Here is a 27,395-nt window from a genome sequence, read left to right on the forward strand (position 1 = left end):
AGGAAGGGAGAGAAAGACAGAAAGAGAGGAAGAGAGAAAGAAGGAAAGAAAGAAAAAGAATGAGACAGGAAGGAAGGAAGGAAGGAAGGAAGGAAGGAAGGAAGGAAGGAAGGAAGGAAGGAAGGAAGGAAGGATGGAAGGGAGAGAAAGAAAGAGAGGAAGAGAGAAAGAAAGAAAGAAAGAAAGAAAAAGAAAGAAAGAAAGAAAGAAAGAAAGAAAGAAAGAAAGAAAGAAAGAAAGAAAGAAAGAAAGAAAGAAAAAGAAAAGAAAGAAAGAAAGAAAGAAAGAAAGAAAGAAAGAAAGAAAGAAAGAAAGAAAGAGAGAGAGAAAAAGGAAGGAAGGAGGAAGGGAGGAAGGGAGGAAGGAAGGAAGGAAGGAAGGAAGGAAGGAAGGAAGGAAGGAAGGAAGGAAGGAAGGAAGGAAGGAAGGAAGGAAGGAAGGAAGGAAGGAAGGAAGGAAGGAAGGAAGGAAGATTTATTGATTGATTGTAAACTGTCCACAGACTCTAGGGAGCATGAGGTGTCAGGGAGCAGCAACCCTGGGACTGTGGGGCCCAGACTCTATCCCTTTCCTCTGGAGGTCCAGCTTGTTCCCAGACCCAGACACAACAGGTTCTAGTTCATCGCATTTTCCCTTCCCAGAAAAGCCTTGTGCTCAATGAAGAGGGTCTTAGAAAAAGTAGGGGGAGAGATAAAAAAATAAACTCTGGAAAGTTCCAGTGCCTAGCACCCAGAGTCAGTGCTCACTAAGCTGTGGTAAGAACAGAAATGAGAAATGTACCATTTGGATGTTTGATGCTGATAAAACCTGGAGCCGGGTTGCTCTTGAGTACATCCAGGGGGAAACTTTTCCAACCTTCCCAGCACCCCTGATTCTCAGGCCTCTTCTTAAAGGCCCTTGACCAGAGCTGGAGGGGGGGGATTCTTGTGCATCTTGGCATCAGGGTGCTGCAGGGATGTGGAAGCAGCTGCCTGAGAAGGGTGAGGAAGAGGGGACGGGAGGGATGGCTCACAGGGCTGGTGCAGGGGCCTTGCATGCTGGAGTCCCGAGTTTGATACCCGGCCCCACATGGTCCTCTGAGCACCTGTGGGTGACCTTTCTAACACTGCCAAGTAGCCCCAAAATGATAAACAAAAGATGACAGCCAGACAGAGTCTTGCTAATTGTAGGTCACCTGGGGGAGTTATGACGTGTCCCCAGAAGTGTCAAGCCCAGCCTGACGAGAACAGTCTGAGCCACACTGGAGATTTGGGTGTGGGCGTATGATGGCGGTGACACTCAGCACAGCCAAGTCCAGGGTGAAAACGCAGGCACGAAGCCGGACAGAGCAAAGTGAGGCCGTGGAGGGGCAGAGCCTGGGAATTCTCTCAGGGTTCCTAGTCCCGAAGTCCGGGTGTTGTCAGGGTCCTTTCTCAGGAGGGAGGAACACCCAGGACCTGAGCAAGCAGGAAGGGTGCTGGCCTTGCATGTGCCTGACCCGGGTTCACTCCCCAGCACCCCATATGGTCCCCCAAGCCTTGCCAGAAGCGATCCCTGAGCGCAGAGCCAGGAGTAAGCCCTGAGCACCGCCAGGTGTGACACCCCCCCCTAAAATAAACAAAAAAGAGTGAGAAACACTCAGCAAGAACATCTTTGCCATGTCATTTTTTTTTTTTTTTGCTTTTTGGGTCACACCTGGCGATGCACAGGGGTTACTCCTGGCTCTGCACTCAGGAATTACCCCTGGTGGTGCTCAGGGGACCCTATGGGATGCTGGGAATTGAACCCAGGTCGGCCTCATGCAAGGCAAACGCCCTACCCGCTGTGCTATTGCTCCAGCCCCTGCCATATCATTTTTATGAAATGTAACTCAAAAAAAAAAAAAAGACTTTGTATAGTTTGGAAGCCCCTGACTGTGATCCAGCCTGTTTCGTCGGCCTTGGGGCCCGGGGCCCTGTGTTGGCAGCCACAAGAGCTCAGAGCTGCGCCATCCGCACCGCTCTCCCTAATCTCAGTTCATTCGTGACCTGGGCTGAAAGAATTTCTTGTACTCCGTGCCCTTGGCAATCTAAATCTTCCTTCTAAGCCCCCTAGCATCTTTGTCAGGAGTTGCACTCTTGACTCGGGGGCTTGTTTGTGGGGTTCAGTCACTTCCTTCCTTGAACAGTTTCTTTCCCAGGGCCACCCCGTGTGGTTAGCCTGGGTCTGTCAGATGTTACTCTCCGAATGCTTTCCCAAACCTTTCTCACTTTGACAGGCAGGATTTAGCCATCAGTTCCAGAGACGTAACTTCAGGTCGAGGGGGGAAGACCCTCTCCTGTACCTTCCCGCTGACCAGTGGGGACCAAGTTTCTCCTCTGACCTGCAGACTCCCCTTCCCCTACTGCATATGGGTTAGCTTCTGCTCGTCTTTGTACGGGAAGGTTTAGGACAGGGCCTTCGTACAGGAGCAGGAAGAACCTTTTCTCCTCTGGGGTATTGTCTACGTATGGGGTGCAGTTGGTTTTAACTATATTTCAGAGGGTTTGGCTTCTCAAACTCTACCAGCAGTGAACTCGCAGAAAAAGGATGATAGGGCTGGAACCATAGGACCACAGGGAGGGTGCTTGCCTCTCACACAGCCAACCTCAGTTGGATCCCCAGTACCCCCTATGGTGCTCCAGGCATTGCCATGAGTGAACCCTGAGCCGAGAACCAGGAGAAAGCTAAGCACTTCTGGGTGTGGTCCAAAAACAAAAAAAAAGGGGGTGGAGGAAGAAAAGAGAATGGTGATCTAGCCATGCACTGAAATCCTTCTCAGCTATGCCAGGGAACAAACAATGTGGTGAAAAATAGCAACAACCCACCCTAGGAAGACAGGTACTCAGAGAGCCCCCTTACTACATTTCAGGATAATCAGATGATCCCCAAATGCAGTAAGGTACCAGAACAAGGGCTAAAGAAGACAAAAGCTAAAGTAATCCGTGGGAAAGAGATTTCATCCCCTAGGAAAAGACCTTTCCTGTGAAAATGATGCTACAGCTGAAATGGGGTGCAGGTTAGGGAATGAAGAGAGGGAAATAGTATCCATAGACAAAATAGCTTATGCAAAGGCCCTGTGGCATGAGGGAGCCAGGTGAGTGTGAGGGGCTGAAATAAAACCCACAGGGTTAGTGCTCAAAGACAGAGAGGAATCCAGAAGAAGCTGAAGAGATAGGAGGAGACTCCCTCCAGCCTGGCTTTTTTATTGTTGTTTCTAAATCCTAAAAAAAGAAAAAGGAAAATATTTAAATTAACTAGAAGGTTCTGCTCTGTCTTGTCTTCTCTTTGAGTTAAAATGATAAATTCCTTCCAGCCTTTTAAGTCTGAAAAAAAAAAAATCTATGCTCTGGGATACATGGCATTCATTCAGGCAAAGATTTCTAAAAACTAATTTATTGGTGCTCCCAGCCCTGCTGCTAAGGGCCTGGGACACGGGATTGTGGAGGACAGACAGACAGAGCAGGGAGGACAGAGGCGTCACTCCAGGTAAGCAGGACCCTGCTTTGCAGAGGACAGGGCGTTCCTTCACCTGACCTTTCAGTACATGCGTGCCATGGGCCTGCCAGCTTCTGGCCATGCCTCTGCTGTGTCCTGCTCCCAGCCAGCTCTGGCTCTGACTGTCCATTCAAACGCTAGACAGGAGGTGCTAAGTGAATCTTTTCGGGTTTGCTCGGTGGAACCGGCAGCATGTTACCCAGCGCATCTCTGTGTCTAATCTGGCTGACCCAGTTTCGGGGCTGCAGATGAGCGCCACAGTGCCCGTCAGCTCTGTTATCTGGGTCATTAAACAGCAGCCGCCCCGCCGGCTCCTCTCTGCCCACGTGGGCCTCCGTGCAGGTGCAGAGTTCCCCCTCCTTGCCTCCTGGGGCTTCTGGGTCACCCTTGTGCCGTCAGCCTGGGGTGTTGTCTGGTCACAGGTCAGACTTCCTGGTTCCGGGGGTGAGAGGAGGCGCCCCTGCTGGGAGGTGGGCACAGTGGGTGGAGGGGGCAGTTTCCAAACCACCTCGCCCTCCCCTCAGCTGACAGCTCACAGGCAGGAGAAAAAATACAGGGTCTTAGTGATTTGCACAGCAACGTAGAATTGCACACGAGAGGCCAGGGAGAGAGTGCAGGGGCTAAGGCACTTGCCTTGCATGCGGCCACCCCCAGTTTGATCCTCAACCTGGCGTAGGGTCCCCTGTGCCCCACCAGGAGTGATCCCTGAGCACAGAGCCAGGAGTCAGCCCTGAACACCAGGGGATGTGACCCCAAGACCAAAAGTAGCACTGTAGCACTGTCTTCCCGTTGTTCATCAATTTGCTCGAGCGGGCACCAGTAACATCTCCATTGTGAGACTTGTTACTGTTTTTGGCATATTGAATATGCCACGGGTAGCTTGCCAGGCTCTGCCATGCGGAGGGATACTCTCGATAGCTTGCTGGGCTCTCTGAGAGGGATGGAGGAATCGAACCCGGGCTGGTCGCATGCAAGGCAAACACCCTATCCACTGTGTTATCGCTCTAATCCAAGACCAAAAGTAAATAAAATAATAACTTCACATGATCAAGAGGAAGGGTTGGGGGCCTCCAGCTGTGCCTTGTATCTGTGAATTTGGAGCTGACCCTTCGCTTGCTGCAAGCCTATGAAAATGGAGTAAGAGTGTGCCCCAAGATACCGTCGTGACAAAGCCTCCCCTGCCGCCACCTGCCCCATGATACCGCGGCCATGCTCTCAGGGACAGTGCTTATTCCCTAACTTTTAAGTGGTGCCTCCCTTTTCTGGATTGCGGGGAGAGAAGGCACATTTGTGTGTGTCTACTAGGGTCTTCCCACCTGATACCTCCATTACCTGCGGGAACTCACTCCTTCTAGGTCACCTGCAAAGAATGAACTCTCTGCCCTGTGACCCCACATCTCCCCCACCCCCAGTGTTCCGTTTCACATGGCGCTGCCTCCCCCCCCACCCTCTCCTACAGGAAATGACACGTTCTCTTCTTTCTTTCTCCCCTCCCACCTTCTCGCCCTCATGTAGGTGAAAATCGCATTGAGGTTCTGGCTGAAGTCTGGGACCACTTCTTCACTGAGACCCTCCCCACCCTGCAGGCAATATTTTATCCAGTTCAGGTCAGTGTTGCTGGGGGCAGCCTCCTGACCCCTCAGCAAGTCTGGGTGGTTTCTTGGCCCTGGCAGCCGTGGGCCTCCTGGTGACGGAGGGAGACCAGGCACTTGGGCACTTGCGTTGGCAGCGGAGCCAGCTGGAGGAGGCCTCTGGATCTATACTTAGCAGAGAAGAGTGTCTCTGTAACTAGTCATTTGTCAGTTCTCCTCACCCGCATGGTTTTGTATATGTCTTTATATTCTCCAGTAGATTTTTTTTGGGTTTGTTTTGTTTCTCTTTAGAAGTAGAGAAGTAGAAAGGAGAGTTTTCTTCCTTTCTTTCCCCCATTTCTTATTAACCCCCCCTTTTTTAGAAACATATATACATATTTTTGCTTTTTGGGTCACACCCGGTGATGCTCAGGGGTTACTCCTGGCTCTGCACTCAGGAATTACTCCTGGAGGTGCTCAGCGGACCATATGGGATACTGGGATTTGAACCCGGGTTGGCTGCATGCAAGGCAAATGCCCTACCCATTGTGCTATCGCTCCAGCCCCAGAAACATCATTTTTTAGGGGTGGACAGAGGTGTAGGTGCCCAGGATCAATCAGGTACCCAGACCCCAGAGGTCCATCCCTAGTCTCTGAAGCACAATTTTCAAGCCAGGGTCCGGTGGCTGCTGAAGTATGGGCAAAGAACAGTGTTCCTTGGACTTGGTCAGGGAATCCCTGAAGATGAGAAGTCACTTGATGCCGAAAGGACACTGACCCGGAGTCAGCCGTGTGGGTTCAGACCAAGCCTGGTGATGCTCCGAGCACAGCGACCCTTCGTCTGCAGACTCAGAGCTTGGGCGTCCAGGGCAAGCAGTGTGCCTTTAGCTTTCTTCCCCTGGGCCCGCAGCTTATTCTACCAAGCTTCCCAATTCCCGTCAGCCCTTCGGAGACACGCTTGCAGGACTCACCACGGCGTGTTGAGAAGGGCTCCCCACTGGGCAGGTTGGCCCAGAGATGCCTTAGGAAGGCAGCTGCGCCTCTCCCTCCTCATGCAGCTGCTCTGGCCCTGCTGTCCTCGCCCCCCAGGGTCATGAAGGCCTCACAGCTAATTGCACTGCGTTCAAGAAATGGACTGTGTGTGTTCTTCACTGAGAATGTGGGGTCTAGAGGAACTTGGGAGTTCTTTGGAATAAAGGTCAGTGGGGCCAGGGAGTTAGCTCACGTGGACAAATCCTGGTAGTCCCTAAGGACTGCCAGTCTGGAACCCTCTACATTCAGGCCCATTACTGCAAGGCTGAGCATTGCTGGGAGTGGTCCTTAAAATAAGTAAATAAGGAACGTAGGTCTAATGCTTTGTTGGGAAATCAAGAAGCCTGCAGCCTGTCTCCTGACGAACCAGGCGGATGGCTCTGTCTCCTGCAGCCCCCTACTTCTCCCTCCCCTCCTCCGCTCCCCCAGGAGAGGGTTTCCTGTACTGGGGGGGACAGCTTAGTCCCTATAACATCCTTCTTCCCCTCCCCTCACTACTCACTCCTCAGTCTTCTTTCAAATGGACTATGGAGGGAGAGAGTACAAGTGTCTCCTAGCATGTGCCCCATCTAAGGACCGTTCCTGGTGCCATTTGGTCTCCTGGGCATCACTGGGTGCAGCCCTGGCGACTCCTAGCACTGCAGCATTGCATCCTTGGACTCGTGCATTGGATCACTGGTTGGGCTGGACAACAATGGCCAGTGGATAAACAACAGCTCAGGTACTTCATAGACTCAAAACCAAACTTAAAACAAGGACTAAAGGGGCTACTGTAAGACAAGAAAAAAACCTAAAAGCACAACAAACCCCTACAGAAAGATGGCACAAAACCCATGACAACAATCTCCCTCAATGTCAGTGGCCTAAATGCATCAATTAAGAGACACAGAGTGGCAAAATGGATTCAGAAACTAAACCCAACATTCTGCTGCCTACAAGAAGCACATCTGAACAGTCAGAGCAAACACAGGCTTAAAGTCAAAGGATGGAAAACAACCCTGCACGCAAACAACCCCCTCAAAAAGGCTGGGGTGGCCATACTAGTATCCAATAGCATAATTTAGGGTTTAAAAAGATTGGAAGGGACAGCGAAGGCCAGTTTTTACTAGTCAAGGGATATGTACAGAAGGAAGAAATCACACTCCTAAACGTGTACGTACCTAATGAGGGACCAGCTAAATACTTAAAACGACTGCTAACAGATTTTAGGGAGGACATTGCTAGCAACACAACAGTAGTTGGAGACTTCAACACTGCCCTATAACCTCTAGATAGATCTACGAGATTAAAACTAAGCAAGGAAACACTGGCTTTGAAGGAAGAGAGAGAAGAGAGAGGGCTAATAGGTCTATACAGGGCTTTGCATCCCCAAAAGAAAGAATACACATTTTTTTTCCCAATGCACACAGAACATTTTCCAAAATAGACCATGTGCTGGGTCACAAAACATACCTCAATAGAATCAGGAAGATAGAAATTGTATCAACTACCTTTGCAGACTACAATGCACTGAAGATAGAAGTCAACCACGCACAGACTGTTGGTGGAAATACTAAGTGGCTCAGCCCTTTTGGAAAATAGTATGGACGCTTCTCAAAAAATTAGAAATTGGGCTCCCATTTGAACCCAGCAATACCATTTCTGGGAATTTATCCTGGAGATGCAAAAAAAGTATAGTAGAAATGACATCTGCACTTACATGTTCATTGCAGCACTGTTTACAATAGACAGAATCTGGAAAAAAAAACCCAAGTGCCTGAGAACAGATTACTAGTTAAAGAAACTTTGGTACATCTACACAATGGAATACTATGCAGCTATTAGAAAAGATGAAGTCATGAAATTTGCATATAGGTGGAGCAACGTGGAAAGTATCATGTTAAGTGAAGTAAGTCAGAAAGAGAAAGACAGACATAGAAAGATTGCACTCATTTGTGGAATGTAAAGTAACAGAATGGGAGACTAACACCCAAGAAGATCAGAGATAAATACCAGGAGGATTACTCCACAATTTAGAAGCCAGAATTGCATGCTGGAGTAAAAGGCAGCTCAGATAGAGAAGGACCACCAAGTAAAGGATGCTAGGAGGGCCCGCTCGGGATGGGAGAGGCGGGTTGAAAGTAGACTATAGATCGAACATGATGGCCACTTAATACCTCTACCACAACACCCAAAAGAAGAGAGAGCAAAAGGGAATGGCCTGCCACAGAGGCAGAGTGGGGTGGGGAACGGGATGGGGGTGGTGGGAGGGATGCAGGGACCATTGGTGGTGGAAAATGGGCACTGGTGGAGGGAGGGGTACTCGATCATTGTATGAATGAAACGCAAGCACGAAAGTTTGTAAGTTTGTAATGGTACCCCCATGGTGATTCACTAGTAAAAAATTTTTTTAAAGAAACTAACAAAAGAACACAAGATGGCAATCTTGGGTTTCGTGGGGCATCATCTATTTTGCCTGGCACTCTCCTGGAGAGGGTGTATGACTGTCGGAGCATGGCATTGCAGGACAGCTGCACTGAAGATGCATTTCAAATACGGAGGGTGGGGTCTGGGCAGGCAAGACCCCCACGAAGTCCTGGAGGGCATTTGGGGATCTCTGAAAGTCACAGCCAAAAAGCCCCTGGTTGCAGGTCTAAGCATGGTAGTGCTGTCCTGCTCCCCTAGGTAAGTGGTGACATCTGGCTACAATTGACACTCCTTTGTCCTCCCCTTCCTTCTAAACTCCAAAGAAACGCCCCTGCTGCTGGCCGAGGCACTCCACTTGGAGAACCACTGGGTTAGGGGTTCACACTACTAAAGGGGTCTCAAGTGTCTTTTAGTCCAGCCAGATCCTCACAGCTCTGTGTGTGCATGTGTGTGTATGTGTGTGTGTGTGTGTGTGTGTGTGTGTGAGAGAGAGAGAGAGAGAGAGAGAGAGAGAGAGTGATCCTGAGACCTACTAGCTCACTGCACCCATTGGGTTTGGACTCCCTGCTAGGGCCAAGAGTATGGAGCTTTGTTCTGCTTTAGGAAAGTGAGCAACCTGGAGAGGGAGCGAGGCACAGATTCTTGGAGCAGTCAGTGCTGTGTTCCTGGGTTGTGATATAAGAAACAGAGTGTAGTCCCTTGGAAAATGGACCAGGGCTACCACTGCTCTCTGGGGTGGTGGGGGAAGACCATTAGAGAGCTCGGTTGAATGGAGCTGACCGGTGTCGGTGGCATGGCGTCTCTCTTGGGTCAGATTACCCTGGCCCAACTCTAAGGAGTTAAAGGAAACGTGAAGCTTGCTTATCCCTGGGCAGATTCAGGGGATGAGAGGCTCTGTCCTGTTTGGAAGAGCACCCTGATGATACCTTTGGCTATATCCAAAGTTCTCTCTTTGGGGGGTATGCTGTGTGTCTGTGTGCAAAGAGGGGTTTGCGAAGTGGCCGCTCCTTCCCCATCCTGTGTCAGAAAACCTGGGGGCTCTAGCATTGAACAATTTTGGATTGGAATCCAGTTCTACCTTGGGTAAATTCAACCACTCTGGCATCAGGTTTTCCACCCATAGAAGTGGTACCTGTCTTAAAGGGTGTCCTTTGGGATCATGTGTGTTACTTAAATCTAAAATATTTGGGGTGGAGGGCCGGGCAGAAATGTATCTCAATGTAAGAATACAGACTTTGCACTGATTACCTTCTCTAGCACCATATTTAAAAAAGAAAAAGACAATATTTCTTTTTTTTTTTTTGCTTTTTCGGTCATAGCCGGCAATGCACAGGGGTTACTCCTGGCTCTGCACTCAGGAATCACCCCTGGTGATGCTTAGGGGACCATATGGGATGCTGGGAATCAAATCTGGGTCGGCTGCATGCAAGGCAAATGCCCTACCCTCTGTGCTATTGCTCCAGCCCTGAAAAAGACAATATTTCTAATTGTACCTAGCACACAATCACAGCTTAGTAATAGATTAGGATTAACGATGATTATCCTTCTTTTAGTTTGGGGGTTATAGCTGGCGGTACTCAGGGATCAATCCCTGTTAGGCAAAAGTGGCAACAGGGATCGAATCCAGTCCAGCTGTGTATAAGGCAGGTGCCCCACCCACTATACCAATTCTTCAGCCCAATTGTCATTATTTTCATCCTCTGCTCCCCTTCCTCGCTGGTTGAACAAGCCCCCTTTCTAGTTATTCCCCCCCCTATATTACCCACATGTACGTAAGTCTAAGAAGTCTGATGTTTTCCCTCCTAGGCCTGGTGTATGATGAGTGCTCACATGTTTAACATTGAGGATGCTTCCTTGAATGTGCGGAAGTGCTGCTGGTCTGGTCTTTTCTTTTCTTTTTTTTTTTTTTTTGCTTTTTGGGTCACACCCAGCGATGCTCAGGGGTCACTCCTGGCTCTGCACTCAGGAATTACTCCTGGCGGTGCTCAGGGGACCATATGGGATGCTGGGAATCGAACCTGGGTCGGCTGCGTGCAAGGCAAACGCCTTATTATTGTGCTATCGCTCCAGCCCCAGATCTGGTCTTTTCTTTTGCCCCAGCATCTCCCCCCTTTCCTCAGATCATTCCGAGGACCCGTGTCAACCTCACTCCCATTACACGTGCTGTATCATCTTTGTCCTTGAGGCGGCCAAGTCCTGCCTTACTGCACAGGAAGCTTTTATTGCAAAAGACCAATCCCAGTCTTTTACCTCTCTGACTGCTCCCCAGGACCTGGCAGACACCTGCTCCCTCCAGGGTGCTCTTATACAGATCATGACAATGAACCTGACATGCTTCGTGGCAGATCCAGTGACCTCTCACCCCGAGCCTGTGCCTCTTCCCTCTCCAGGGCCAGGAGCTGACCATTCGCCAGATCTCCCTGCTGGGCTTCCGTGACCTGGTCCTGCTGAAGGTGAAGCTGGGGGACTTGCTGCTGCTGTCCCCGTCGCGGCTGCCCTCGTCCATCGTGCAGATGCTGCTCATTCTGCAGGTGAGGCCCCCGTAGAGACCTGGCCCCCACGACAGGCAGCAAAGTAGGAAGAAAGGTCCATTGTCCGTGAGAAGGACTGAAGTGACACGTGTGTCAGCTCAGTGCAGGGTCACCCATGCGCCCTAGTTCACTTGTGGTGCCTCCCCTGGACCTCTGCAAGGTCCCTGGGCTGGGGTCCTGACAGGGAGTGTCAGGCGCCTGGTGCTTTCAGTCAAGAAGGGAACCTCCTTCTCGTCTCTCCTGGCATGTCCCGGAGCACCAAAGTGCGAGTAACAACGGGAACTCACTGGGACGTTTCCGGAGCGTGTGGGCTTCCTTGAGAAATACAACCTGAAACCAGCTTAAATCAAGCCATGGAAACACCAGCCTTCCTCTCGTTTTCTCCACTTGACTCCCATCACCCTTGTTTCTTTCTTTCTGTTTTGGTTTGGGCACACCCATCTGTGCTTGGGGCTTACTCCTGGCTCTGGGTTCAGGGATCAATCATGGAAGTGCTCAGAGAACCACATGCGGTGCCAGGGACCGAGCCTGGCTTGGCCACATGCATGGCAAGAGTACTATCTCTTTTTTTGTTTTGTTTTGTTTTTTGGGTTTTTTTTTGCTTTTTGGGTCACACCTGGCCATGCACAGGGGTTATTCCTGGCTCTGCACTCAGGAATTGCTCCTGGCGGTGCTCAGGGGACCATATGGATGCTGGGATTTGAACCCAGGTCAACCGCGTGCAAGGCAAACGCCCTACCCGCTGTGCTATCGCTCCAGCCCCCAAGTACTATCTCTTTCTACTATCTCCAGTGCCCTTGCTTCTGTCAGATGCTTCCTAACCTGGCCTTGTCCGCCCTCTCTTTGACTTGATCTGTCTGTCTGTCTTTCTGTCTGTCTTTCTCTGCTCCCCCCCATCCCATCCCCTTCCCCCGCTAGACACCCTTCCTGGAGAATTTCACCTGATCAAACATAAATCCCACGTCCACCAGAAAGATGGCTGAGAGGTTTGCTTCAAAAGTTCTCACTCTGAATCAACAGTTGTCAGACAAGCAAATATCCCACGGTCTATAGCTGTGTGCCAGGCATGAGTGAAGGATTTCCCCTCTGAAATCAATCATGCAGATGACTGCCCGATGGGGTGGATGGAGGTGTTGCTCCCATTTTATAAGTAAGAAAGTCGAGGGCTTGGAGTATTGGTACAGCATGGAGGGTGCTTGCCTTGCATGCAGCCAGCCTGGGGTTAATCCCTGACACTCCTTATGGTCCCTGAGCCCCACCAGAACTGATCCCTTGAGTGCCAAACCAGGAGCAGATTCTGGGCACGGCAGGTATGGTCCCCAAACAAACAAATAAGACAGTTGAAACCCAGGAGGTTAGTGTGCTTGTTCCACCACTGTGCCCTCACTCCAGGTCTCCCCCACCATTCCTCAACCTGAAGTAGTGACAATTAGCACTGCTTAGGCTCAGGGGAAAGTCAGCTTAGTCTAGCTCAGGTAACGACTCCTCTCTGGATCAGATCTAGTAGTATAAACGTGGCCTCAGAGAGCCCTAGCCTATGGGTGAAGATGTATAGTTCTTGAGGGCTTGTGGGGTGGGGGTTTCCCAGAGGTGACTCCCGTACCTCCCCAAATTCCGTACCAAGTTCAGAAGGTGCAGCAGTGAGTCTTCGCTTGTCCTCGCAGAAGATAGAATCAGACTTCATCAGCTGACTCGTCAGGTCATCCTTCTGAGCTTTCTCCCTCTTCCCTGAAACCATATTACCTAATAATATGAGAGGGAGTGTGCCGCGCTCAAACGTCAGGCCCAGTTATCTTCCAGGAAGAGAAGGAGAAGAAGGAGAACTAGAGAAGTGTGCCTCTCAGATCATTGTCTGCAAAGCCTGGACTCGAGCTTGGAATCTGAATAAGGAGTCTAGAAAATGAGGCCGATGGGAGTGTAAACGAACCATGAGGGAAGTAGGATCCGCACCTTCCTGTTTCCATTTATAACATTTTAGGAATGAGAAATGACTCCTGTATCACATGTCTGTTTAGGGAAGGGCACTTACGCATTGGTGGTAGACCATGAGGAGCCTCCGTGTGGTCATGAAAAACAATTGATGACGTTCTCACATTCCTGCTCTTGCTGGACAGAACAAACACTCAGTGAGACACTATTGGGGATGACCAATGACCTTGTGAGACACTGTGGGAGCACCAACCCAATAACTATGAGATGCAGCGTGGAGCAATCCAGTGATCATAAGAGACAGTAGAGAGTGAGAGAGACAGAAGGGGTTGAGGTGTTTGCCTTGCATGAAGCCAACCCCGGTTTGATCCCTGGTACTACATATAGTCCCCCAAGCACCACCAGGAGAGGCCTCTGAGCATATAGCCAGGAGTAAGCCCTAAGCACCACTGAGTGTGGTTTATAAAAAACACCCAAATCAAACAAAATATGAAACACGAGACATTATTGAGGACAATCCAACAACCGTGGAAGAAAGCCGCATCACCCCCCAAGGACCCTAATGGTGGAACAGTGTACTTGCCCAGGAGAAACATCTTTTCTTCCTGGTTCTTCTTGCAGCTTGCTTTCCACCAGGCAGCTTTAGACTCTTCATTGGTCCCCCGTAGTCTTAGAAAAAAAATTCTGGCCTTTTTCCTCCAGACACACTGGTCTTCTTTCTGCTACAGAAGGATTTTGGTACTCACTGTCTCTCTGCTCAGAGCACCCTGTCCCCCGGGAAAAACAAAGCCATACACCCAGGCGGGTGTCTCTGTCCTCATTTCTCTGTGCCCACAGCACCCACAAAGTCTCTGGCACAGAGAACTGTTAAATGTGCATGCCTATTGGACAGGGGTCCCTTGTTGGGGGGGAGGTCCGCTGGAGGTGTGGCTGGAACCAGTTCCTGCCTGTGATGAATGTCTGGAGTCGGGTGAGAGACAGGACCTGCTGCCCCACTCTCAGACGAGATGGGGTGAGATGAGCTGAGATGAGCCAGAGGCTTAGATTTTGGCTGAGGAGCGCTGGCTGCACATGCTCATTTGGACAAGGCTTGGGGCTTGGTCTCCCATGCCGAAACTCTTGCTCTTTCGACTTCCCCACTCAGCCTTCCTTAGTGATGCTGCCTCTCCTCCTCCTGTCTCCCAGGAGCTTGGAAACAGCCCACACCCACCCAGATTTCTGCCACCCCTTGAATGCATGGCATTTGGCACTACTTCCCTGGTGGCCGTGGGACTCATTTTCTTGGCCGTGTTCCTCCTCTCGCTGGGAGCACTACAGTCTGGGCCTTGGAATGTGACGAATGTGGGTCTTGCCCTTTCAAAGGTCCCTCTTCTGCAGGGGCAGCCGCTTCTGGGTCAGAGTGGAGCTTGCAGGCTGCACTGCCCTGAAACTTGGCTGCTCCAGGAAGTTAGGACCCATCGTGGGAACCTCCCTCCTGAGCCTCCCACTGTCCTCAGTGGGTGCAGCCTGACTCTACAGAGAAAGCTGCTTCTCATGCCTGCATCTTGCCCATTTCCTCTGAGCTTCCAAAGCATCTCTAAGCAAGCCCCTCTTGGCCCCAGCTACAACGTGGGGACCCTGTTCTCCTACAGTGTGTGGGCTACGTGCTCCTGCCCACGGGCTGTCCTCATGGGAAACCGAAATGGGAATGTTGACCAGTGTGAGCCAGCTCCTCCTGCAGGGACTTGGGGACCTCTCACGCAGATTCGAGAACACCCCAGAACAGTGCTTTCCAAGGAGACCTGGCCAGAAAGGATGTCACCCCGGGCCCCAGGCCCAGCAGAACCTTTTGTAAATTCTTGAAACTGTTTAAACAAGGGGCCCTATATTTTTGTCTGTTGTGGGGGCATGGGGTGTTCAGAAGGCCCAGGGGACCCACTACGTACAGTGAGTGTTTCAAGGTTGGGCCTGAGAACATGTTTTTTTTTTCAAGCTCAGTGGTGTTGGGGAACACCCAGGCCACCTCAGCAATGTTTGGGGGCCCCAGGGCTGTACCCAGAGAAGGTCAGGAGAACATGGGATGCCAAGGATTGAACAGGGGTCAGTAACATGCAAGATAAGCACCTTAACCTCAGTGCTAGCCCTCGGGCCTGGTACATTTTCATCTTGCACCAGGCCTTGCAAATCCGTAGCATGCCAGACAGCCAGGCCCACGACTGAGCCAGCTTCACTCCAAAAGCTTCTGCCGACAGAGCCCATTCCAGCTTCCCAGGGAGACCCTCCCATCACACCATCCTGCCCCACTGTCTCCTACCTTTCCCTGCGTTCCCTTTCTGTCACCTCTCCATTTATGCTTATGAATTACAGTGGGGCAAAGGTATGGGGAGGAGACGTTCATAGAGGGAACAAAAACCAATATCATATCCTCCATCCTCACGCCCAGTCAGGGTGATTTGAAACAAAAACTTCTTTGCTTTTGAGACCAGGAGTAATTCTTGGGGTATACGGATTGACTCCCTCTCGTCCGTGGGGTTCTTTCCCTTGGTGTGTGTCTTCCTTAAAGAGAAGCACCTTCTTGGGGCTGGAGCAATAGCACAGCGGGTAGGGTGTTTGCCTTGCACGCGGCCGACCTGGGTTCAAATCCCAGCATCCCATATAGTCCCCTGAGCACTGCCAGGAGTAATTCCTGAGTGCATGAGCCAGGAGTAACCCCTGTGCATTGCCGGGTGTGACCCAAAAAACCAAAAAAAAAAAAAAAGAGAGAAGCACCTTCTGGCTTCTCCCTCCATTTCTTTCCTCCGCTGGCTTTTCTCCGATGCTGCCTTCTGCTCACTCTGAGCCCGGTTAGAGCACCAAGGCCCTCAAGGGTCCTCCTGCCTTCCGGGTCACATCCCAGTACTGAATGTGTCCAGTTTTGGGGGGCTCTCCCTCTCTCTTCTGCATGTGGCTCTGGACTTTGCCAGTGCCTGTGGCTGGCTGGTCCTAGCCCGTGGCCTGGAACCCCCGGAGCCTGGCCTCTTGTTCTGACTGTGTCATTTACCAGCTGCATCTTCCAGGAGGGTGACAGATCTGCCTGGATCTTAGTGTTCTCCCTCTGCAGGGATGAAGGTTGAAGTCCCCCTTCCTCGGGTGGTTGGGGCAGTGGGTGGGGATTGTGGGGTTCTGTGTATCCATCCATATGCTCTTGGCTCTTATATACCACGTGCTGTCTGAAAAAGTGCAGGGAGAGTGGAAGAGAAAAGAAAGGTCTTATAGGGGGCCAGAGAGATAGTACAGTGGGTCAGGGGCTTGCCTGCATCACTGCCTGCCCAGATGCAATCCCGGGCACCACCAGGAGTGATTCCTGAGCACAGAGTGAGGAGTAAGTCCTGAATGCTGTTAGGCATGATCGGGAAACCAAAAATAAACAAAAATAAAATTTATTTTTTAAAAAAGAGAAAGAGACTGGGCGGGGGAAAGCAGCTGCAATAGAGAAGGGAACACCTAGTAGAGGATGTTGGGAGGACCCACTCGGGTTGGAAGATGCATGCCGAAAGTAGACCATAGACCGAACATGATGACCACTCAGTACCTCTATTGCAAACTACAACACCCAACAGGAGAAAGAACAAAGGTGAATGGCCTGCCACAGAGGCAGGGTGGGGTGGTGAGGGCTGGGGTGGGGGTGGGGGGAGGGGTGCTGGGAACATTGGTGGAGGAGAATGGGCACTGGTGGAGGTGGAAGGATGTAATTGATCACTGTGTGACTGAAATGCAAACATAAAAGTTCATAAGTTTGTAACTGTACCTCACGGTGATTCACTAATAAAAAATTTTTTAAAAAAATTTTAAATTAAGGGCTGGAGAGATAGCGCAGCGAGTAGGGCATTTTCCTTGCACACGGCCAACCCGGGTTCGATACCCCGCATCCCATATGGTCCCCTGAGCACCGCCAGGTGAGACCCAAAAAGAAAAAATAATTTAAGAGAGAGAGAGAATGAGAGAGAGAGAGAGGCTTTATTGTCAAGAAGAAACACATCGATTGGGAAGCTAGTCCATCAGGGCCAGGCTGGAGGGTTCGCTGTGGAGAGATGTGCCAGGATCCGATTTAATGAGCTATACCAGCTTCCGCCAGGAAACTCATGTGGATTCCTGAAGAACTGCTGGTCTGAGGAACATACCATGGACACACATCACACATCCTAGTATCAGAAAGTGGTGGAGAGGTGTGGCAGGGTGTGTTTGTAGCATGGTGAGGAGAAGGGCGGCCCACCACTGTCTCCCTGACTTTCCTGGGGGTGAGGATCTGGGGTCCTCATCACTGCCAAAGTGGGACAGGCAACTACACCCTGCAAATGCCCAGCCTCAGGCCAACCCGTCTCTAACCCCAGAGAGCCCTAAGTGTGTGTGTAAGTGTATGGTGGTGATGGGTGGAGAAGGGAAGGAGAGAAGAGAAGGGGCAAAGCTGCAACGTTTTTTTTTTTATTTTTGTTTTGGTTTGGTTTTTCTTTGCTTGTTGGGTCACACCTGGCATTGCACAGGGTTTACTCCTGGCTCTGTACTCAGGAATTACCTCTGGCAGTGCTTCAGGCACCATATGGGATGCGGGGGATTGAACCCTGGTCGGCTGCATGCAAGGCAAATGTCCTATCCGGCGCTGTACTATCGCTCCGGCACAAAAAAGTTTTGACAGTCCCCCAGAGCAAGTGGCTGCCGGTCCGTGAGACGGCAGCTTTATGGTGATGAGGCCTTGGGACAGCAGCGATTACTTCTCTGGGGCCTGGGAGGTGGGGTAGGCACTGCCCAGCCTGACCTGCACTGAAGGGGCCTGTATCTGTGGTCTCGGAGTCCCTTGGACCTCGTAGCTCTCTGGAGGGGGAGCTGGATAGGCTTAGAACACGGGGTGCCTGCTGACCCCTTACCCCCCTCCCCCCCCCCCCGCCAATCACACTGACCTTTGTCCCTCTCGGCTCCTTGTCTGCAGAGCGTTCATGAGCCCACGGGCCCCAGTGAGGGTTACCTGCAGCTGGAGGAGCTGGTGAAGCAAGTCGTGTCCCCCTTCCTGGGCATCAGCGAGGAGAGAGGCCTCCCAGGCCCCGCCTTTGCGCTGGGTAAGTGGCGTGCTCGAGAGCTCCCGGGAGACCGGGACAAACGGCATCTTCCCAGCCCCGTTCTGGGCCGCCGCTCCCCACCGGGGTCCCCGCACACCCCTGCTCTCTCCCCCTCGCTGGCCTGGGTCTTGGCAATCTTGTCTCAACTCGGAGTGTCCTCCCCACTCAAGCGAGAGCAGGTTGGGAAGTTAAGGCGCTTGGCTTGCCTGCCGCCGACTCCGGTTCGATCCCCAGGGCCACATGATCCTCCAAAGTACCACTAGGGGTGGCCCTGAACTCCCTCCTGCTGCACTACCAGAATGACGTGGAAATCCCAGTAGCCCCCAGCACTGCAGGGTCTGACCTGCATCATATGCTCGGTGCTCACATTGCACCACTGGCCTGGTTAACTGAGAAATGCCCGGGGTTAGGGGGACCCTGGCCTCTTAAACGCCACTCGGGAGACCTCCTCCACAAATGTGCCAGATGGGAGAGCAGGCAGTGCCAAGATTGACACGCACCAGACTGGTGCAACGGCACTTGGTTTGCCTGCCACCGACTCCAGTTCAATCCCCAGGGCCACATGATCCCCCGAGCACCACCAGGGGTGGCCCTGAACCCCCCTCCCGCAGCACTGCCAGGATGACATGGAAATCCCAGGAACCCCCAGCACTGCAGGGTCTGACCCGCATAATCAGCCTTGAACTGGGGCCCCTCTGCACCCTCTCTTGCTTTTAAGAGAGCTGCAGCTAAATTTGGGAAAATGTGCAGGGAGTGTGCCTCCTCCCCACCCACCTACTCCCCTCCTGGGCCTCACAGACTGCAGAAAAAGGCAGCTCGGAGACACCAGATGGGCCACAACCACTGCAGATCAGAGGGTGCTGGGCCTGGCCAGCCTCCCACCCGCCCGTCCTTTCCTCACCACCCAGTCCCACTTGCTCACGCACCCACCCAGAAGCAGCGGGCGTGGCAGAAATGACAGCCACGGAAAGCAGCATCTGTCCTCCCCGCCCTGAGCTGGAACCCCACCCCTCCCTATGCTTGTTGTTGAGTTTGGTGATGTGAAGCTGCTCGCAGGGGAGCCGGGGGCGCCTGGCCCAGGGCTCTCCCACTAGCCAGGCCCAGAGTCTGGGTTAGGGGACACTTGGATGCCTGTTCAGTAAAGAGTTGCCCTGGGAGGGCTGCCTGTACGTCTCCAGCAGCAGCGATGACAATAGAACCTATGTTGTCTGGTTCGAAAGCGAAGGAAGGCCTGGGGTTTAATTCTTGGACCAAGGACTGTGCTGGCCTAGAGGGGGAAGGTCTCCTTCCTCTTTTTTTTTTTTTTTATTGTTTTCTGTTATTACTATTCCAGCCAATTACCCAGAAACCCTGTCTTGGGCCTGGGTGCCGCAGGCCTGCCAGTGACCAGAACTGACCCATCCCTGTCCCTCCAGATGGAAGGCAGCAGTGAGGAAGTCACAAACAATAGACGATGGTGACTCATCGGCCGAGTGGGAAGCACACGAGCCATGGAGTCCATGGGGAGTGGGGGGGTAGGGAGGAGGGTGGAGAAAGGTGTAACCTTAACTTGAAAATCTGGGAGGGCTCCCTAGAGGCAGCGAAACCTGTGATGGGTCCTATAGGACAGTTACAAGGTGACGGAGTGAAGGTCCCTAGCAAGTCCTCTGGGAGGGTTTCGGAGTGGGGAGAACTGTGAACAGGAAGGAGGCGACAAAGAATGAGGAACTGAAAAGGTCTCAGAGTTGCCAAGTGGCCATTGGCAAGAGAAGCCACCAAAGGTGGTGTCCCCGGCGCCTTGCTGAGCGACTGAGGTCACGCCACCCCCCAGAGGGGGGCTGTTTCCATGACCCAGGGGAGGCCAGTGAGGATGAAGGCCCTGGGGGATATTGCACCTGGCTTCCAGACCCTCCAGGCCGTGTGCCCATGTCCTCTATTCACAACCCAACTTGGCATGTCCTTCCCCCATCCCTCGAAGGTGACGGGGTGTCCCAGGGTGTCCCACAGAGAACCTGCCCCCGCCTGCTCCTTCCTGGGTCTTAGAAGGACCCGAGCCCAGGCATTGGCCCATTCCCAAGAGTGCTCCGCAGGGGTTAGCCCTTCCCGGGTGGATGCTCTGGTCCTCGACACGGTGCAGATGAACAGACTGAAGAGACGGGCTGGACGGGAGCCGTCCTGTGACTGGGGGAGGCTGGGGCACGTCCACTCAGGCCTGAGTCGGATTGTGAGCGTTCAGGGGCCTCTGGGAGGAACATGTCCCACATCCCGTCACGTTCACGTGCTGACCGGGCAGCAGGCGTGAGGTCCCAGCCTGTGCTGACCGGGCCCAGGGCGTGGGGGATCTCAGCACACAGGCACCTGCTCTCTGTCCCAGCAGGGGGTTCTCCCTGGGAGGTGCTGCCTGTGGGGTGGGTCCCAGGGGGCTTTGTGGGAAGTCTCTCCAATGGAGGGGTGCAGGGGTGCGCCTGACTTGCTTCAGCTGGGTGGCCAGGCTTGCTTCAGGTTAGAAAAGGCAGTGTGAGGCCTTGGGTGAACAAGTATGTGTGTGTATGGGGGGGGTCTTGTGTATGTGTGTGTGTGTGTGTGTGTGTGTGTGTGTGTGTGTGCATGCATGTGCGCCCGTGTTTGCATTGTATGCAGACATGTGCATCCTCCCTCCTGGCCCTGGCACTTTTCTGGGGGTGAGGGGGGCAGGGAGGGGTGAAGGGGGGGCAGGGAGAAGACTGCTGGAAGCCAAGCTTGTGTCCTGGTTCTCCTTCCCAGTTAGTTGCTCCCTGGCATTTTCCTGGGCCTTCAGCAGAAGTTCCTGGTGCTGGCTCCACCCTCCCCCCACCTCCCAAGTGCTGGAGGCCCCAGCCCCTCTCTTGCATTCCAGGCTTTCAGGTGCCAGCCCCCCACCCCCCCAGAGGGACCTCACAAAGAGCTCGCTGTGTAGGGGTCACAGCCTCTCTCTGGCAGCCCCCTGCCACGGAGCCTGGGAGATCAAAGGCCTGGGAACCAGGTCCCCAACAAAGGCCCCCTGCACGCAGCAGGCCTCATCCCAGGCAGCTTCACTCTGGGGGTGTGAAAGGAGCTGCCACTCCTGGCTCTGTGCAGTGTGGGGTGAATATGGAGCTCAGCGGGGTGCCTGGGGAGGGAGGGAGGGATGAGGGGCCCACCCCCACCCCACGTGAAAGGCCGGCAAGGAGGCCTGGAGGTAGGTGTCAGCCCCTTTCTCTGCTTAGAAGGGAGGGGGCGTACTGCAACTTAATTAGCCTTTTAGTGGGGGCCAGTTCTCCTGAGGGACTTTCCCTGGTGCAATGGAGGAGGGGGAGGGGAAGGAAGGGAGAGCTCAGCCTAGCCTCCACTGGGGTTAAAGCCTCCCAGGAGCACACCCCCCCCAGGGGAGACGAGACCACGGAGAACACAGCTGATGCACTGGTCTGAGGGTTGGTGCCCGGGTCCAATGGGAGTTCAGTGAGGTCACTGTGCCCATGGAACTTGGCACAGCCCGTGGCCCCCGGGGTCCCGGCTCAGCCACGCAATCTTGGGAATCACAAGATCCACTGAGAAAGCGGAAAAGCTGGGGCCTCTCTGGGGTCCCCAGCAGGGGCTGCTGTGGGGGGGCTGGGAGGAGTTTAGGTTCTGTGCCAGGGTCAGAGGAGGAAGATGCTGCCAGGGGGTGAGGTGGGGGTGCCCAGCTGGAAGGACAAGGGGTCATTCTAGGTGAGCATTGATGTGGGTGCATCCCCTCCTCCAGAACCCCTGGGGTGTGTGGATGTATTTGGGTGTGTGAGTATGTGTGTGTGCTGTGTTAATATGGTGTGTGTGTGTGTGTATGGGTGTATGGGTGTATGAGTATGTGTTATGTTGGTGTGTGTGTGGTATATGTGTATGAGTGTGAGTGTTGTGTGAGTGTGGGGCTATGCACATGTAAGGGTGTGGATGTGTGACTGTGTGTGTGTTGTGTGAGTGTGAGGGGTGTGCATGTGTAGGTGTGTATGGGTAGGAGTAGATGTGTGGGTGTGTGGTGCGTATGGGCATAGGAGTGTGTGTGAGTTGTGGGAGTGTGGGGAGTGAGTGCACATGTGTGCCTATGTGCGGATATATGAGTATGTATGTGTGGTATGTGAGTGTGGGGGGAGTGTGGGGGTGTCCCACGAGCAGTTCAGCACAGTGATCTCAGGAGGGGGTGCTGCTCAGGCTCTGCAGAGCTGGGGAAACCCACTACCCCAGTGGCATGGCCCTCCAGGACTGTACCCAGCTATGCTCGGGGCCCTGTGGTGCCAGGAGGGTGCCCTGGCCGGGTGCGTCCTGGGCATTGGTACCCTAACCAAAATTGTCTGTGGCCCACAGAGGGATGCTTCTGGACGCAGATCCAGCCAAAGCCCGGGGCTTCAGCGGAGACCAGAAGGGAATTTGGGGCAAACTGGGTGGTGAAGCTGAGGCTGCAGCCGGGAAAGAGACAAGGTTGGGGCTGGAACCATAGCACACCAAGGCAGGGTGTTTGCCTTGCATGCAGCCAACCCAGGTTCGATTCCCATATGGTCCCCCGAGCATCACCAGGAGAAATTCCTGAGTGCAGAGCCAGGAGTAAACCCTGAGCATCACCAGGTGTGACCCAAAATGAAAGAGAAAGAGAGACAGAGACAGAGAGACAGACAGACAGACAGACAGACAAGGTTCCTGGTGACCATCTATCAGGCAGGCCTTGGGTGGCCGCAGTAGCAGGCAGCATCTGCACCGCGGGTGCCAGAGGTACGGAGGCAGGGCTGAGGCCCTCCCCTACCCCTCAGAGACCCTGGGGCTCCCTCTTCACGGGAATCCCGGGGGGGGGGGGGAGCGTCTGCCCCCTCCCCGGCTCTGCTGACAGCCTTTGCCGCCTTCTCCCCTGCAGCCCGGCGCCACTCCAGGGTCCGACCCAAGGCCAGTCTGCTGAACTCCGGCTCCCCGGTGCCAGCCGCCCGGCGACCCCCGCCCGACTCGGCGCTGAGCCCGCTCACGGAGCAGGAGGGCGAGGCCTACCTGGAGAAGTGCGGCAGCGTGCGGCGCCACACGGTGGCCAACGCGCACTCGGACATCCAGCTGCTGGCCATGGCCAGCGTCGCGCACCCGGGCCTGGGCGCCGAGCCGGGTGGCGGCGGCGGGGGGGAGGAGCGGCGCCTGCTGCGGCCGCCCAGCTTCCCCCCGGCCCACCGGCAGTGCTCCAGCGAGCCCAACATCACCGACGGCCCCGACGCCTGCTGCCCGCTGGACCAGGCGGTGGGCGGCGAGCAGGAGGGCGCCGAGCTCAACTGTGCGTCCCTCAGCTGAGGCCCCGCCGCGGGCTCGCCCTGGCGATGCCAGACTGAGGATGGCGCTGTGCACCCTCTGTCCACCCACCGCCCCGTGCATAGCCCAGGGACAATGCTACTTTGCTCCTTTGGGGTGCGGGGTGGGGTGGAATGAGGGTCCAGGCCTGCTCCGAGTGTCCTCGGGCCACATCTGTTATGAACCTCTCCCAGTTTGCGACTGTGACCAGCCCTGGGCACTCCTGCAGGCCTGCATCTCTATGTCCACTTGCTCCTGGCCAGCCTGGTCAGTGGACTCGCCGCCTCCTCTCTGTTGCTTTCTCCCTCTGCCCTTGAGACTGTCCCACGTACCCACCTGCCTGGCTACCGCTGAGGGTTGTGTGGGATGCTTGTGGCTTTGGGGTACCCCTTTGGGTTGCTGTGATGAGGGGGTCCACCTTCACTCCCTCCCGCCTCTGCTGCCCCTGGCTCTATGTAGCGCCAAGGCTGCCACAGGCTGCCTCCTCCTCCCCCACCCCCACCCCCACGTGGTGCTGGAATGCACCTTCCTAACTTTTGTTTCCCAATGACTCTGGGGAGAGTCTCCCCTCTGGTGGGCTCTCCCCACCTCTGCCCAGATCTCACGTGCTGCCTCCTCCAGGAAGATGTCAGGCTTCCAGAGCTGGGAATAGGCTCTTTCATCAGTCTGGCATCCCCTCCCTGTATCCTCGTCCCCCTCACCGCCCCCCCCATCTTCCAGGCTTCTTCCTATGCCCAAGGAACTAACTTCCCTCTCCCTTTTCAGAAACCCTCCTTTTCCCTCTTTGGGGAGATGGGCCACCTGATGCCCACCAATTAGTCTGTTCCTGGATTTGACTTGAATTTTTTTTTGTTAATGTGCATCATTTCACACACACAATTTGTTTGCAAATATTTGCACGCAAGCTCTTGCACTGTTCATGCCCATGGGTATGTCTTCAGCCAGAAAGATGAGCAAACTGGAAGACCAGAAGGGGCTCAGAAGGAAAGTGATGGGGGTGGGCGGGGCTCGCTGGTGGGCGGGGCTCGCTGGTGGGCGGGGCTTCCCAGAGCAGAGATTTCCGAGTTCCAGAAGGATGTGTTGTGCTCTTCTGTTTGTTGGTTTTTGGGGAACACTGGGCAGAAGGAGACCAGCTCACTTCATGAACAGAGGCTTGTAACAAAGGGAATAAATGACTCAGTGCTTTGCAGAGGGGTGATTTGAGGGTGTTAAGGGCAGGACTTTTCACAGAGACATTCATCTGTGCCTAAAGAAGTACCTAGAAGGGGACAGAGACATAGTAAATACAATGGGTAAGCCACTTGTCCTGCACGTGGCCAACCTGGGTTCGATTTATGGCATCTCATATGCCCCTTGAGCCCTCCAGGGGTGAATTCTGAGTGCAGAGCCAGGAGTAACCCCTGTGCATCGCCAGGTGTGGCGATATATATAGATATCTGTATATATATGTATGTATGTATATATAAATTTATTGTGTGTATACCCAGAAGTGCCTGGTACTGATCCCCTGTGAGGTCACAGGCTGTAGTACTGTGCTGTCACTGCCCCCTCCTGCATCATAGCGACAGTACAGGGGTAGGGCACGTGTCTTGTACATGGCAACCTGAGCTCCATTCCTGGAACCTCATATGGTTCTCTGCTCTGATCCCTGCCAGGAGTGATCTCTGGTCCCTGAGTGCAGAGCCAGGAGCAAGCCCTGAGCACCAGTGGGGTGGCCCCCAAACCAACCAACCAACCAAACGAACAAAACAACACAGCTCCCTCTAGTTCTGTTTTTTTTTTTTTTCACCGTGAAGCCCTACTCTCCTCATATGTCGCTTTGGACCCCATTGATAACAACTCCCCTGGCTATTCTCATCCTTGCAGGTATCCCGTTGCACCAGGGAAGCTTGGCTGATGAAGTCTCAGAGTTGGTGCTAGTTAGCTCTGCTTTCAGTGTGGCAGGAGGTGGCTGGTGTGGGGGAGAGAACAATTGAAAAAAAAAAACAAGACATTTCCCTTTAGGGGTAAGATCTGAAAGATGACTAGACTCGCACTTGGGGCTGGTTTGCAATTTGAAAGTCAGGTTTAAAATATTGTTTCCTCATCATCCTTCTAAAAGAGCAATGAAGGAGACATGTCTGAAAGAGAGCTGAGGATTTCAGAGCACAAGGGGTGGACGGAGTCCAGCACTGCCCAGTGCGCAGTAACAAATGGAACCTCGGGTCGGGAGCGACATGGTGGGGAGCCACGTGGCGAGACACTCAACCAATGCCTACTATTCTGTTTGCTACACTTAGTACTTGGGGACTAGTATTTATTGATCCAGCCAGAGTGACTGATCATGCTTGGGTTTGCAAGATTGGGTTTTTTAGTTTACAACATTAACGATACATGCTTTAAAGAAAAAAATTGCCTTCTCCACATACCACGTGGCTCTGCGGAGGACAGCAGCCATCAGTTAAATAGGTTGCAGACCCAGCGTGGTCTGCTGCTGCTGATGGCTGTGAGCCAGTTTACAGCGTTGCCTTTGTACACCTCTGATATTCATGTAGTAAATATTTCAGGTTGCACCTCGGTCTGCTTGCTAGTGTTTATGGACATTTTTAACCCCCAGAGCTATTGCGGAAGTGATAGCGCTCATGTTTTAAAGCACGTTTTCTTCCCTTTAGGAGAAGGAGATTCATTTTTTGGCGTTTAAACTGGGGCTGAGGTTTAATAAGACGAAGCTGTTATGACTCTCAACTCGAGCTCACAAAGCCAAACCCTTTCGTGTTGTCTGTTTCCAAAGCAGATTCAATAAACATTTTGTACGTGTTAGCGTGGTCCCCTGTGTGGATGATTGAATTTGGAGCCCATTCGGTCTCTCTAGCCTCCCGCCCTCACTCTCCCCAAGCTGCCTGTTCCTGCCTTTGCCGGGTTAGGTCTGCTTCAGTGTGGCCAGTCTCTCCCCTGGGTTGCGTCTGCCGTCCCTGGCTAGATGAGCAAACCATTTCCGGGAGAAATAGTGCTGTCTGTGGAGTTTAGAAACCATAGAGTCTGAGAAGGTGAGGCCTTTTTCAAGACAGTGCTGGACTCTTCCCAGCATATTGAATATAGTTTGCTCCTCACTGATTGTGCAGAGGAGATTGAAAATGTTTTTGACCTTTGCACCCCATAAGGCCCAGGCCCCCTGGCAACCAAAATCCCGTGGCTAGCTTTCAACTGATAAACGTCACTGCCTGCTATTAATTGTGTCTTCCAGATAACATAAGCAGTTCACACAAATTTAGCATGTTATTTATATTATTATATGTTGTTTTCTTAAGATGAACAAGAGAAAAGATGTTATACAAGACTGTACCATTTCTTTTCTTTTTTGCTTTTTGGGTCACACCTGGCGATGCACAAGGGTTACTCCTGGCTTTAGCACTCAGGAATTACTCCTGGAGGTGCTCAGGGGACCATATGGGATGCTGGGAATAGAAACCGGGTTGGCCACGTGCAAGGCAAACGCCCTACCCGCTGTGCTATCGCTCCAGCCCATAGACTGTACCATTTCTTGATACCTTAATTTTCCAGTATAGTGTGTAGACTGGAAAATCACCATATGAGCTCAAACCTGTGTTGGCCCAAGGTCGCCTGTATTTTACAGATGTTGCCCTAGGACTGGAGAAGTGTTAGTCTGAGACCTTCGGGGCTTAGTGAATAAGAGCTCTCAAATCCAAAGAGATATGACCCGAATGAAGAGAGAATCCTGGAGAATGAAAAACAACACGTGGTTTTTCTTGTATTGTTACTATTAATTGTTGCACACAGGTTGCCCTGCACAGCGCTTAGGGATTCATGTGGGGCTCAGCACCACACCTGGGCCTCCTGCAGGTAAACCCTGTGCTCGCTGTCTGAAGGATGAAGTTGGGCCGTCGGTGCAGAGGGGCAAGTTCCTAATAAAGCACGTCACCCAGAGAAGTCAAATGGCACAATCCACTGGCTCTAGGGCTGAAGAGGAGGCAGGAAGGAGACAAGAGACGTTCTCGCTAAGATGACTCGGGCAGTGAGCTGAAGTAAGGAGCCAGTCTCACAGCTGCACTTCCGGCCGCAGCCATAGCAAATGATTGCAAATCTGTTGCTCAAAG

General features: G+C 52.9%; 1 protein-coding gene across 6 annotated transcripts in view; it reads left to right on the plus strand.

Moving 5' to 3' along the window:
- PRR5L (proline rich 5 like) overlaps window positions 1–24,276 on the plus strand; it is a 203,795-nt gene extending 179,519 nt beyond the window's left edge. For all 6 annotated transcript variants that reach the window (XM_055143266.1, XM_004607909.2, XM_055143269.1 and 3 more), the window contains exons 6-9: window positions 5,011–5,102; window positions 10,895–11,035; window positions 17,907–18,033; window positions 22,889–24,276. In XM_055143266.1, the coding sequence (XP_054999241.1) occupies window positions 5,011–5,102; window positions 10,895–11,035; window positions 17,907–18,033; window positions 22,889–23,304 (776 nt within the window). In that variant the 3' untranslated portion in view covers window positions 23,305–24,276. The remainder of the gene's footprint in view (window positions 1–5,010; window positions 5,103–10,894; window positions 11,036–17,906; window positions 18,034–22,888) is intronic.
- The last annotated feature ends 3,119 nt before the right edge of the window (window positions 24,277–27,395 follow it).

This window comes from Sorex araneus, chromosome 6 (assembly GCF_027595985.1).
Source record: "Sorex araneus isolate mSorAra2 chromosome 6, mSorAra2.pri, whole genome shotgun sequence".
In the NCBI taxonomy this organism is placed as follows: domain Eukaryota; kingdom Metazoa; phylum Chordata; class Mammalia; order Eulipotyphla; family Soricidae; genus Sorex; species Sorex araneus.